This window comes from Rhopilema esculentum, chromosome 21 (assembly GCF_057945365.1).
Source record: "Rhopilema esculentum isolate cy_ngs chromosome 21, ASM5794536v1, whole genome shotgun sequence".
NCBI classification, from domain to species: domain Eukaryota; kingdom Metazoa; phylum Cnidaria; class Scyphozoa; order Rhizostomeae; family Rhizostomatidae; genus Rhopilema; species Rhopilema esculentum.
Window position 1 is genome coordinate 2,696,025 of NC_142835.1, and position 14,026 is coordinate 2,710,050.

General features: G+C 35.2%; 1 protein-coding gene across 1 annotated transcript in view; it reads left to right on the plus strand.

Annotated features, from left to right (window-relative positions):
- LOC135684130 (26S proteasome non-ATPase regulatory subunit 1) overlaps positions 1-14,026 on the plus strand; it is a 70,633-nt gene that overhangs the window by 48,951 nt on the left and 7,656 nt on the right. The window contains exons 30-32 of the mRNA XM_065199537.2: positions 6,409-6,501; positions 9,300-9,380; positions 11,291-11,545. Coding sequence (XP_065055609.1) covers positions 6,409-6,501; positions 9,300-9,380; positions 11,291-11,545 — 429 coding nt within the window. The remainder of the gene's footprint in view (positions 1-6,408; positions 6,502-9,299; positions 9,381-11,290; positions 11,546-14,026) is intronic.

Genomic DNA, 14,026 nt, shown 5'->3' on the forward strand with positions numbered 1-14,026 from the left:
AGTTGTTCTGGATTCATATCAAATGATGTCATAAAAGGACTCTTGCAGGAAATGACACGCAACTTGGAAAATGCACCAATTCTAACCTTAACCTTAATGTCTATCTTAAGGTGGGATATTCGGAAAAGATTTGGAAGCAGTTTCATTTTCCATATCGATTTTACGTTCCTTTCTTCATGCACCATAGATTAAAGCTTAGTAAATTTGTAAGGCACCTTGATATGCACCGTATTTCGTAGATCACGTTTTTGAGTGAACAGTAGTTTTCCCCTTTTCTCTATTTTCTCCGTTTTCGTATCCAGCAAAACACGGGTTAATCCCATGCAATGTGTTGGATCTGACTTTGTACTTGAGTAAAATGTGTATGTATCGCTTAACTGACAATGAACTGCTGAACCATCATGTAGACTTTGAACGTTATCCACATCCCCACTCATCCATTTTTCTAGGTTAACAAGTCAGGCATCGATCGTGCCAGTCGCACATGCCAACCTTTTTCAGGCTATAATATTCGTCTTGTTTATGCCTGTTAGGAGCAATGATCATTTTCTACATAGCTGCCCTAGTCAAGTTACAACGTTGACTCAATACTTTCATACAGCTTTCAGTGAAGGAATTTTTACCTTCAGGATCAAAACAGCCCAATTGAACAACATTGTAATGGGGGGTAGGGGGAGATTTTTCAAAAAAAAGCTTCAGCTTTGCGCAAGTGTTCCAACAATTTTGGCAAGGATTGTAGAATTGCCTGTGTGTCTTTCGTGTTTGCGTGTGGATTTGCGTGTGGAATTGCGTGTGGATTGTAGAACCTAAACCTTAAATGCTTGAACTGCAGTTTGTCACAACAACAGAAACAATAATAAAATATGTCATTTTTCATTTAAGACTTTTGCAAGACACTAAATTAACAGAAAGTATAGCCTGCATTTGTTTTCGATCATTTTTTAAAATAAGAACGATCTATCTATATATAAAAATTTTAATGCTTCAAGTATACAAAGAAAGCAAAGCCAAGAAAATATCAAGACCTTCGTTGCTCTGTTATTACCCTGGGAACCAGACTCACTATATAAAACAATCTATTTTATTTAATATACAGTGAGTCTGGTACCCAGGGTACTCTGTTATCAGCTTGGCTAAACAAATGCCTTCGGTTCAGTAGTGATTAGTTACTAAAAATAAGTAGCAACAATTTAAGAGGCCATCTTGAAGACAATGTCAGCTGAGCGTGCATATATGAATAACGGCAGAGAATTTTCAGTGCTAAATTTATGACTGTCTTTCTTGTAGGAATAGTCGATTTGAAATGTTAAAGTTATGCGACCGCAGCATGTTCTTTATTGTGATGTGAGAATCTAGTTTTGACCTTTGGTACATTGATGATCTGTTTTCATCAACAAATTGACAAGATGTGTGCCTGATGTTTGAAAAAGGAGTAAATTTACATAACTGAATGTAATTCTATATTGAAATTATAGGAACATTGGCCATTTTTAGATTAATTTGTTTGGAGCGTTTGACGTTGTAGACAGTGTGGTGTGAGTGATGGACATGAGAAAAGAAAACCCTCGAATATGTACTCGACAACTAATGGGTTAATACATGAACTGCTTTTGTTCAGTTTCATCCTAGAACAGCTTTCTCAGCATAGATATCTACTGCCTTCCAGGCAGTGATTCTCTTAAATGGTCGTGTATTTCAGAAACTTTTCTGTCTTGATGAGCTTGACTTCGTATGGAATATCCTGACTCACGGATTGCAAAAGTCTGTAGGGAACAAGATGAAATTACCCCTTTCGTTATACTCCGCTTTCTCACCCTCATCCTTCACGTCAGAGTCCGTGGAGAACTGTGTTAGTTTATAACAAGCCTCGGTTCTGATCTTCTGAAGCCCTATTCCACCATGAACAAAAGGTATATTCCCATGATTTTGGTAAAAGAAAAGGATTTTTTTTTCATAAACGAAAAAAATTGCTTAATAGTACAGGAAAAACTGGGATGCTCGTTATAGGAAGGGCAATAAAATGGATAAGCGGTCTTGGCTTCAGTGGTAGGGCAAGACACCCCCATTGAGGGTTCTCGAAACTCCTCTGTAGGAAGTGTCTAAACCAAACAGTAAGTGTAAAGAATTATGCTTGGTGCTTGTTGGAACTTGTATTTTAAGGTTTTTACTCGTGACTGTGTAAGACCGTTTAGTTTTGTTTGTTGGTTTCTAGGCCGCCAGACAACCTTTCCCCCTACATACTATTATACTTTGGTTTTCATAATGCCTTGGCAGGTCGTGTTTAGTCGCTTTCAGTAACAAAGCAGTCCCTTGTTTAGGAAATCACTTTAAAATTATTGAACACACTTTTGTACATTGTATCGATGTGATTCAAATTCTATTTGATAAATATTGTAATGATTAATACGTCACAGTTTTTTTGCAAACACGCAGTATTTCGTTTCTTTTTCTCGGAAATTGGCTACTGGAGTTTTGATAGATTTGCAATAATTTAACTTCCAAAGAACCATTCTTTGCATTTATTTGTATTAAGTTGTACTCATTTATGAATCTTGCCAAATTGTTTGTTCATGATCGAAATAATGGGCCACACTCATTTTTTTTATAAGAAACAAAGGTCGATGTTGAATACTCCAGTTTCTCAATGTTCTGGAAATTTCAATACTCATTGTTTCTTATAAGTTTCTTAGTTATGATGTCATGAATGATGTTATAAAATGTTCGTGACCTTTTTTATCACGTCAAGAGATTCGCTTCCGTTCCGATGCTGTATTTAGATGTGGGACGTATATTTTTTCCCTTGTGCCTTAAGTTCTAGGCCAACAGGGCAATCTTGTTCCTGGATCTTGCAAAATTTCGCTGTTCTCAGTTTTATCACGATTTAATTGTTTCTTAATTTTTTTGCTTCGAGTACTGAAGTTTCTTAATTTTTTCTGACTGTCCAGTACTCGTTTCTTATAGCCAGTTTCTTATAAAAAATGAGTGTATTTTGGAAAGGTACACACGGTGCCTTCACTTGATGCTCGACAAATTCATGAAGGTTGAAGAGAAGTGGTCCTTGTATTGACTCTTGAGGCACTCCTTGATTGTGTGTTGCCCAATCAATGGATAGAAAATATCGGCATAGAGAACCATTTTTTGATGTCCTCAGTGCGGCTCTTTTGTCGATATAAATTGCCGAAATTTACTAAAGAATAGGATTTCGAAGCTTTTGGGATTTGTGAGACCCTTGGTAACTCCACATTGACATAGCACAATAACCACACTTTTTATTTTAATCATACTGTGTAAATCGTTTATCCAGCTAAAAATGTATTTTTGTCCCAAGCTTAAAATTAGGTAAAGCACAAGTCTCCTAACTTCAGTGCCATGCTATAGAATTTAGATTTCTATGACGTCACTGTTTTGCGGTAATATTATTTTTTCTTGTTTGCATCGCTAGTCCAACGCTCTGACTTTAATACACAAGACGAATTAGAGGGAGGTCTGAAAGCGTCATCCAGTCCCAGCTAGATGTCTGGCGTATTAAAATCATGTCTCTGTATGACCATGATAATCACATAACCCTTAATTTGATTCTCCACTATTTGAGACACTTCCTTCTTATTTTTTCGAGAGTCCCGGTGGGTTGTTGATCAAACTTGTTTTTCCCTACGCGTTACGCCCCCCGCGGCTTCAATTTTGTTGTTGTCTTTTGAAAGAAAATTGGATATTTTTTCATTATCCTCTTGGTCCAAAGGAACGGAAATAACAAATAACTTTATTTCATTAGATATAACCGCAGACTCAAGATCATGGCATCTATCTTGTTCACGATCATGAATTTCAACATGTTGTGTATCCTTTTTTGCAAGTAAGATAGGCCCTGATAAACGAGAGAAACAATAGGGGGCTCAAAATTAAAGAGAATCAGGGAAAATCACTCAAGCCAGGTCAGAAACAAGGGGAGAGTAAAAACACTCTTTGTTTTTGCTGAAATGACTGAGGGTAAGTTAAACGCTCGATAGGTACCTTTTTAAAACACAATTTGTGTGATTTTGACTCCAAATCAATGGAACCGCTCCCTTAATTCTTGATTTTTGCAAGGATACAAAATTCAAAATTGAAAACTTTCTTAGGGTTTTTAACTTTAGTACTAACGGTTCGTTCATTTTTTCCACTTTGTACATTAAGGTTCCTTGTAAAGTGGTTCCTTATTAAAAAAGCATGTGAACGGGTTTCAAAAGTTTACGAACTTGATTCAAATAAATGAAAAAGACGTTCCATGTGTACAGCAAAAGGTCGATTTATGATCCTTCCTACGCTTTTTAATGCTGCAGATGGCGCAAAAGACAGCCTTTTTCGCGCAGCACTTTAATTTCATAAGTGCTGCATCTCAATTATTGTATCCACTTAAATAGAGAACTAAAAAATTAATAGACGGAGAGATGATAATAAGCACTGGGTGCGTGGGAGAATAGCTATGGAAGTGACTCCAGTTCAGATTCCGGTCTATATATGCCCCTTCTTTGAATGGACAGAACACAACCTAAACTGCGATTTCATTGTTTTTAGCATGGTGTGTATTAACAGAGAAAGCACCAGACCTTGTCAATTCAGACATTCATTTTGAAAGTATGCTTTAAAAGAACACTATAAGAGAAAATTTCGAGAAGCTTTTTCTGCAAATTTAAAAATTCTCATAGAATGGATTGGAGGTTAAAACCCGTTTCCGTTTTATTGCTTCAGAATTTCAAACTTTTTGCTGCTATTTTGAAATTGTTATAAATAAGTTATTGAATTTAGAGGGGAAATTCGTAGAAATGTTGGTAGTTTGCCCTGTTGAACACACTGTGCTTATTCTAAATTGAGAAATGCAGGACTGGTTGAGCAGAGTTAGATGACTCTGCAAGAAAATTTCACTACTAATTCAAAACATTTTCCCTGTGTTCAACCACCTTTTACAATGATCTATTACAAGATTTTGAAGACATTTTTAGGTTGAGAAATTTTCTTTAAATTGTGAACATAGTTCCGAGACATTATAAAGTTTCTTATTTCACTCGAATTGGAAAGTTCATAGTGTTAAATTTCAAGCACAAGCTGTTTTTCTGAAGTCAGTGATTGTACAATGCAACTCCATCGACCTTTCTTTATGCTTGTCTACCGTACTAAAAAGTTGCAGCTTCGCCTCAGTGACAAACTCTGTCATCCGTTAAGGTTTCTATTTATCCATGGGAAAAAAACAAACTGGACATTATCGGCGTTTCCCTAATAAGGATCAGTCTCTTTTCTCGAGATAAGTGACCGAAGATCTAGACTGACTTTTTTCGCAGTCAAAAGAACCGTAGGCCGATACCAAACAGGGATGAAACATGTCCCCGCCAGGCATATTTTTTATTATTTTCTCTAGCAAAGACTTGATACAGAGTAACGAGCCCATTTTCTGTCGGCTTGGGCATTTCAAACGCTTTTGCACTTCTGTTTAGTATGTCGAATGGTTTTTTCCATTAGTCGCGTGTCTTTGTAAGCAGTTCTTTAGTACTTTCGATTTAATAGAACTAATTAAAACCTTCTCTCTTTCTAATCTTTGCCCGACGTTTTAACCTTCTTGTTGTTTTTCATTTTTTAAGCCAAAGAGTATATTTTGGTATACTGCCTGTATCTCAGGTATAGAAATGAGGATGAGGAATGCGCAAGTATACAGTGCCAAGGAATACTTGCATTCACTCTTGCCCTCTGTAGTTCCCTTGCATCACACTGCCAAACCTCTGTACCTCTCAAAGTCCTGAAACATACCTTGCACTTTTATATAAACCAGATAATTTCTATCGAGGCTTGATGTTCTTATTTTTTGATAATTTGAGACTCAAGTGTTTCTTAATGTTGTTTCATATCTTAGAGTTGATTTTTCTACAACAATATAATATATATGTTTTGTGGCATGACTTGTTTAGTAGCTTGGATGACTTGCTGTTAAAATCTGCTCTGTTTGTAAACAAGAGTGTTAACTTATAAAAACGTTTTTTGTTTTTTTTCTTAATTGGAGGCTGGTTATGTTCTTATCTAGTTCGTATTTATCTAAGAAGTCGAGCTTCGGTGTTCTTATACAATGTGTTTTTATAAAAAGAGTGTATTCACACGCTCTGTATTTTAAACCGGACTATCACCTCGCGGCGTGAAAACCCTTTTCACCAAAACAGTTTTAGTACGATGGTTTGTAAGTGGACATGGGCGACCAACAGTTTTATAGGGTTTTTCCAGTTTTCGGCAGTGTCATTAAAAGCCAATAAGCCAAAACGTTTTCGAAACATTTTATTCATAGCAAAAGGTTTGAGTCAAGTGTTGCTAAATGCCTATTCAAGCTGGGTATTTAACCTGTTCAAATATCTCATTCTCCACATTTCTCATGAATGTATTTTGTTGCAGATGCCGAAGATACAATTTCGTTCAAATGCAAAGCCATCTCTGTATGCATACCCCGAGCCTTTGCAGCCTCCAAAGAAAGAGGAGAAGGAAAAGGTTCGTTAATTGACGTTTCTTCACCTATTTTACAATTTCCTGGCATTAAATATGGAAGAAAGATGTTTGTTAATTTTCTCAAATATTCCTCAAGCCATGTAACATCTATTTTGTCAAATGTCCTTGGTGGAAATTTAATAACTTGGGAACTGCTTCAATTTTCTATACTTAAAATATCAACAGAAGTGTGACAAAAATAGTTGAAACAATCTTTTGGTGGTACAAAACTTGTAAATGGCTTTAAAAAAAGCAAACATTTAGTAAACTAAAGCTTTTCGTCTAACACTCTTCAGAGTTGAAAACGTCATAACATAGATCGAAAACTCTACGCTAAGAAATATATATACCCATATATTTCTTAGCGTATATTTCTCGAAAACTCTTTCGTCTATTCAAAAGGACTGCGTTCCTGCCACACAAAAAAGTTCTGTTGTATATGAATTTACGTGCCAGTGTGATTCTGGCTACGTAGGACGCACCACCCAAAGATTGGAGGATAGAATAAAACAACATGTTCCGTCTAATATTAGAAACAAAACCCATCCCCAAAGAGAACAGCCACCTCGGTCTTGCAAATCTAAAATTGCAACTAAAACCTGCGATTCTGCTATCAGGCAGCATATACTAGAAAACCCAGATTGTGCAAAAACTATAATGGCGACATGTTTCGGATTATTGGTAAAGCCCGATCGTCGTTCCACCTAGCAGTTTTAGAATCTATCTACATAAGCACGAGAAAATCGTTACTGTGTAGACAAAAGGAGTTCGTTTTCACCTTAGGACTCCACTGGCAACATTCTAATAGGCAAGCGGCACTGATTGGTCAACCTATACAGTCATGTGCTCGTGTTTCTGATTGGCCTATTTCGATCCTCAACTGGGTATATATATTTCCTAGCGTAGAGTTTTCGATCTATGTTCTAACATTTTAAACTCTAAAGAGTGTCAGACGAAAAGCTTTAGTTTACTAAATGTTTGCTTTTTTTAAAGCCATTTAAAAATAGTTGAAGGAGTTCTGAAGCATTCCACGAGAAGATCTCCTTTCGAAGAAAGATCTTCGCAACTTTCGTCTTTGCTCTTCACTTACTCACTTAGACATCAGTAAGTTCCTGAACTACGTGGAGTAAGTCTTGGTACTTTTCAGATGAGGGCTAATTTGGATGGGGCTTATACGAGGGGTGCTCTTAAAGGTCATCACAAACTTACAATAAAATAGTTAGGTTTTTAGCTTTTTCACGATTTTCGAGTTTATTTTATTTGCAGTTTTGCTTGATAACTGTTTCTAGAATATCAGACCAAAGTAAAATTAAAAACAAAAAAATCATTAAAGTGGTCACGCCAATGTCTCGTTTATTTTGATTTTATTCATTCGCTGCTGAATATATTATCAATCATGGATTAAAATGATGAATCTTACTGTTGTATCTTAAGCCTTTGAGTGATTAAAATTTGACAAAATTGTCATTTTATTGTGAGAGAGAGGGGGGGGGGGGGTTTATTCAAGGGTAGGTACTTCGAAATTGTGAGTGTGTAAGCACACCCACAATTTTGTGCCATTACCCGCTGAATCCTTGGCTTTTCTTTTTGACATATAAAGCAACCAAAATATATTTTTCTTCGCAGCTGAATTTTTCGCCTTCTGCCTTTTTTCGCAAAATCTTCATACAACCATTTTCCATAAAATTTTTCTTCATTAGTTAAAGGTCTTTCCTTTGTGATCCTTAATATAATTCTCGTTCTCTAGAACAAAGTTTTTGCTCTATTAGGCTACCGAGAAACATTTTTAGTTTCTCGTCATTAAATAGCAAAGTTAATGGCCTACTTTTTTAAGACATCAAGTCTTAAATTCTCGAGTTCTAAGATCGGTTTGTACTGTCAGCAAATGATTGAAATTTTGTTCTTGCCATCAGCTGCTTAAAGATTAGGTGGCGGCTTCATAAAAGTCTCTATGTTGCCGCTATAATCTAAAACTACTATTTGTTGATGCCCGTTCAGTATTATTTTTTGAATTGGAGGTGTGCCGATGCGTTAGGGACCCCTGTACACATATTGTTAAGAGATTCAAAAACTCTTGCGTTTGCTGGCCTGTCCTTGTGGTTTATTTTGTTCAAATTATTTGTAACGATGTAAATTTCTCTAAATTTTTTATACTGCATCGCACAATTACTTTACTGCATCGTTGATTCAGATTTAAGTTATAAAAAGTGAATGCTGAAATAACTAGAATCTTGAGTTCTTGAATCAATCATTTTTAATTGAATTTACATTAACTGAAGTGAATGCTGATATAACTGGTGAAACGGAGTCATCAAGTACCAAATTTTGGTGGATTTTTTTTCGGTGAAGCAAGGCAAACGAAAAATAATCCCACCGAAATTTCTCGAACCGAAGATCGAAATTCGCAAACGCCAAAAAAATCTCGTCTTTTACCGATGGACTTTCAAAATAACAAAAAAATTTTCCTAGATGATGTTTGAGTATTACTATACAACAAATCGATCTCATTTTTTAGTTTCTGGTTCTCCTTCATCATAAAAAGAAGATATCCAGCTCATCATCACTTTTTTCTCTTTCGCTCTCTACATCAAAGAAGTTTGAGTTCTCTATTGGCTGAACTGATGCTTCTACTGGCTCTTAATTAGTTTCTTTCAATTTTTTCTAACGTTCTAGCGGTTAATAAATCGCATGTTTATTAAATCCCAACTGACTGGCAAAAACCAAAGCCAAAAAAAGGAGCGATTTGCTTTTTAAAGGATTATTTTCCCCAATTCATTTTAACTTCTGCTTGTCTTTTTCAGGTTTCAACTGCCATTCTCTCGATAACAGCTAAAGCAAAAGCAAGAGCTAAGAAATCCAAAGATGACGAAGCAATGGATGTTGTGAGTGTTTTTTAAATTTTGCTGAACAATTGTTAGACTTTGTTCAATGACACCTGCACGCTGATTAATGTTTTGTAACATAAACCTTTCTTCAATTGACAGTTCTTCAGACATTATTATGTCGAATTATCGCTGTAGACGTAGGTGTACCACGTCTGTTATTGTCACTACTTAGTTGTGGAGGACGTCCCTCTTGGAGCCTTCTTTGTTAAACCCAGTTTGCCGGCAAATTTAGGACAAAGTGATCCGTTCTTAGAAAAAAGATTGAAGATCTGATTGAATTTGAATCAGTTTTAGCATATTTCTTTAGATAGTAATGACGTTTGTGTCATGTAATGACAATTTCAATTAGTCTTTTCTATGTTTCAGAAGATAAAATCTGAAGTCTTTGTATCAGAATAAGATTTGGAGAATTTTACGATAATTGTTTCAGCTTCGAAAAATAACAATGTGCTTTAGGTTGGTTCGTGTAAGACGCACCAATGCATATTTCGAGAGAAGAGCGTATACTCTCGTTGAAAGTAGGGACATTTTTAAATAATAGGAATAGTACATTTTTGATGCTCAAAAGTTATAATTCATATAGTTCATACGAAGTCTAAACCTGTTTGAATTTTATGGTTTGATTTTCCATGGTTGCAAGCTGTATTTGAAAGAGTTTATGAAGATCATCCTGTTAAATTCTTTGAAATTTTATCACTAGCAATCTGTATAAATGATGGTTGTGATTGATAGATTTTGAGTAGGTACAGTGGAATATATAGAATTACAGCCGCCATTTAGGCCGTTCTATCGTCTCAACGAATAGCTTGTAAAAGGTTGACAAGAAGCTGTGTATTCATCAGTTATGCTTAAAGCTCTAATATTGAATCTTGTCGATTTCTCTATTTCTTTAATTTCCACATTAAATTTTTCCTGGATTATTTTTATTAGATACTTCATGTAACAGCAAAGTGGAATAGAGATTTTTCATGCTTCATATTTATTATATTTTATTTAATAGAAATATTTGGCTGTAGAGAATGACTGATGATGAGCGAATTAACTTTGTTGAAAATGCCCGAGAACGATCTAGAATTTTGAAAATAGAATACTAGGAAGAAATACATTGAGTAAAAGGAGCAGAGCCAGTTTTATTTCTGCTGATTTGTTTCTGATTATCTTTATCTTTTTTGTCATCGTTTTTTCCTTAACTTCCCATTTTTCTTCTTAACAACAACTCTGCTTATTCAAGAATTGTTATAATGAAAATGCTCTTGTCAAATGTAATATTGATGATGTGAGTCGATTGAGAAATATTTTGTTTGGCGAGAAGATAGACAAATATTCTTCTTTATTACTGGTAGTTAAAACACCCTCACCATGTTTTTCCTTGGATACGAAAGCTTTTGTTGATTTACAGCAACATACTTCTAAGTTTATATGGAAAAGATCCTGTTAAGAAAATAGTTGCTAGAATAGAAAAGGTTCATTTTGGTGCGGTTTATGCCCAATAAGGAAAACCAAAAGGGGCTACTTTCCTTGATCATCATTTAGTCACCCATTTACAGGGGTAGAAATTGTAGGGGTGTGGTGGGGCAGGAGCTCCCAGATTAATAATTATTGGACACTTTAGAATTTTTTCTTAAAGTTAGGGTTTAGGATATATCTGTGGCCGAAAAGATTAAATATAGAAAGTGACAATTTAAAATAGTTTAATGATGGGAAAGACTTGTATTGATGATTTGTTTTTTATTTTTTTGTTCCAAATATAATTGTTCCGGTGAGATTTTAGTGATATCTTCTGACGCCATGTTATTACTTATTTTCAGTGAACAATTTTTTTGGGTTGTTTCCACATTAACGCTTTCCTAAAGAATAACCAGTTTTCGTCTCTGCCCCTTCATTATATTTTTATATTTGTATTTTAGGACGAGAAAGATAAGGGAACAGAAAAAGGTAAAAAGGAATCTTCCGAAGACAGTAATCAGGAATCAAAGGAGAAGATTTCGGCTGAGAAGACAGAAGAGAAAGCCGAGAAAGATAAAAGTGAAACAGATAACGAGGGAAAAGGGAAAACATCAGAGCCCGATTTTCAGATGCTTGAAAACCCAGCCAGAGTTATGACTGCCCAAAGGAAAGTTGTAACCTTACCAACAGATTGCAGATATTCTCCTATAAAGCCGGTAAGTCTTGAAAGGACATATGTTTTTGTACTTGCTGACGGATGCTTGTTAACTATCAAGTTTCGGTGCTTTCAAGCAGCAAAGTATAATTCGCTTTCGAGGTGGTCCCTGCTACGATCCGTTTGTAGGGGAATTGCCTTTTAGGAATTCAGTTAAGATATCCACTTGAAAATTGATAGATTCAGAAAATATTGCTGCCGCACCTTTATCCAAAAGTTTTGATGTTACGGCGTATTTGAATCTCATGCTATTAATCTTTTGATGGTACAAAACTTAGAAATGGTTGGAAAAGGCAAACATTTGAGTATACTGAAGCTTTTCATCTGACACTCTTCAGAGTACAAAACTTCAGAACATAGATCGAAAACTCTACATTAGGAAATTATATATACGCTAGGAAATTATATAGAGAGGATGTAATTTCGGTTCAAACTAAGTGGAAAATTGCAAGTTTATCGGCCGAAGTATAATGCTTTTCTGAATTCTAGCCAATCGTGTAGCAGCTATATTCTGAATCGTCTTTATTCGAAGGAATTGCTCCTCACGTGGTTCGAATTTTGCGGTAGAGCCCTATTGCTTAAAAACAACTACATGTCGAACTTGAATTGAAAGTCAGAGTCTATGTATCTATGATTTCAAAATGGCTTTCTATTTTTTTAAATTCTCATTGGAAGTCATAGATTAGTTTCTTAACGAGACGTCAAATATTGTTTGGACTTTGCTAGACTATAGTGGTACTTTTATACCAAGCATTTTATGCAAGATAAATTTTGCTATTAAACCTACATTCTGGATAAAATTGTTGAAGAAAAAACCCCTGTAAATTCGAACCTTCCCCCTTTCCCCCGAATCAATGTTGGATTAGTAATTCTTCCATATATACTTAAAAAACATGCATTCAGCATTGAATCGTGGGGAGGTGGAAAATTATTTTTAAAAGGAAAGAGAATAAAATAATTTTTCCTGACAAGTCCCAACTATTTTTGTCCCGGATTGTAGTTTTGTCTTATTTACATGACATGAAAACAGCTCTTTGTAAGAAACAATTATCCCTTTTAAGGAGAATAATGTATTGCCTTACAAAATTTGGCAGCAGCATGAATCATTAACCAAATTTATACAAAGCACGAACCAAATTAATTCGTGAATTTTGCTACTTTCTTTTTTGGAATATAATGCGCATTTTTCGTAAAATCGTTTACATAAAATCGCATTTGTCTCCCCATAAAATGACTTGTATTCAGATATAAACAGTTTTGCTTTTGTTCTAATCACAATATTTTGTCGAATTAAAAATAGAAAGGTTCCCAAACTTTTTGGGAGAGAGCATACTTTTCATAACCATCCTGAACACTTGCCGTGCACCCCTTCTGCTCATTTGACACAATTTCAATCAAGAAGTGCAAGCATTATTGTAGGAAGTCATGTTTCAGTTTTTATCAATTTGTCCTGTTTTAGTAATGCCAAAAAACTAAATACTAAGAGAAAACGAGACGACAGAAGCTTGAATTTAACATCCAGTCAATTCATTTCCTTAAAGCAGGCACCGTGGAGCGTTGAGAGAAGTGGTGGGTCTCAAAAAGGTGGGGGGAGGGCTAAAACCGAATAATAAGTGACTCGACTAGTGATGTATTGGTAAATTCTTTGCATTTTTGGTAAAAAGTGGCTTTAGCCCCCTCCCAGTCCCTTCTTGTCCGTGGTGCCTGCCTGAAAGTAAGCAATTTTCACTAGTGGAGTTAAACAGCAAAATAATATATGCTCAAAACTTGAATTATTGATGGTAGCTGTTATAATCTCTCGAGAAGGCGAGGGTGTGAGTAACGCATGATATTTGGTATCAGCAGAAACTTAGATTTCTAGATCTTCTAAAAAGCTGTTTAATGAAATCAGACGGGCAGCTGACAGTTTTCTCTCTGATAACAGATTTATGGATATGAAATCTGTGGCATGCGTTATAGGCTGATGATAATGATAATCTTTGTCAGTAAATTTAAGGAAATAAACAATGAAAAAGATTTTATTCTTATTCTGATTACAGATAGAGATTACATTTTTTTCTATTCTAGTGTAGTTAAAAAAGAATCCGTGACAGAAACTGACTTGAACTATACTGGATTTCTGTCTTTTTTTAAATGTTACCTGATTAACTTTTATGTCGATGATTTATTCATGAAGCATCCTACAGTGTGTTCAGAATTTGGGCAGCCCTGAACAGACCTAAGATCTGTTAAAAGATGTGATAATTTTGCAGGAATTTTTCAGGCATTGAATCTTTTGTTGACCAATAAATCTTTTGCAAGGAAATCCATTGTCATGCATTGTTGGTTGAATATTAATGGCACTCGAGAAAATTTCACTGCATTTTCATTTCCATTTATGATAGTTACATTTCTTTCCTTTAATGATATTTATCAAGCTGAACAACCTGATCTAGTCAAAAAGAAATTACTGAATTACCTCGTATTCTTTTAAGTTATTAAA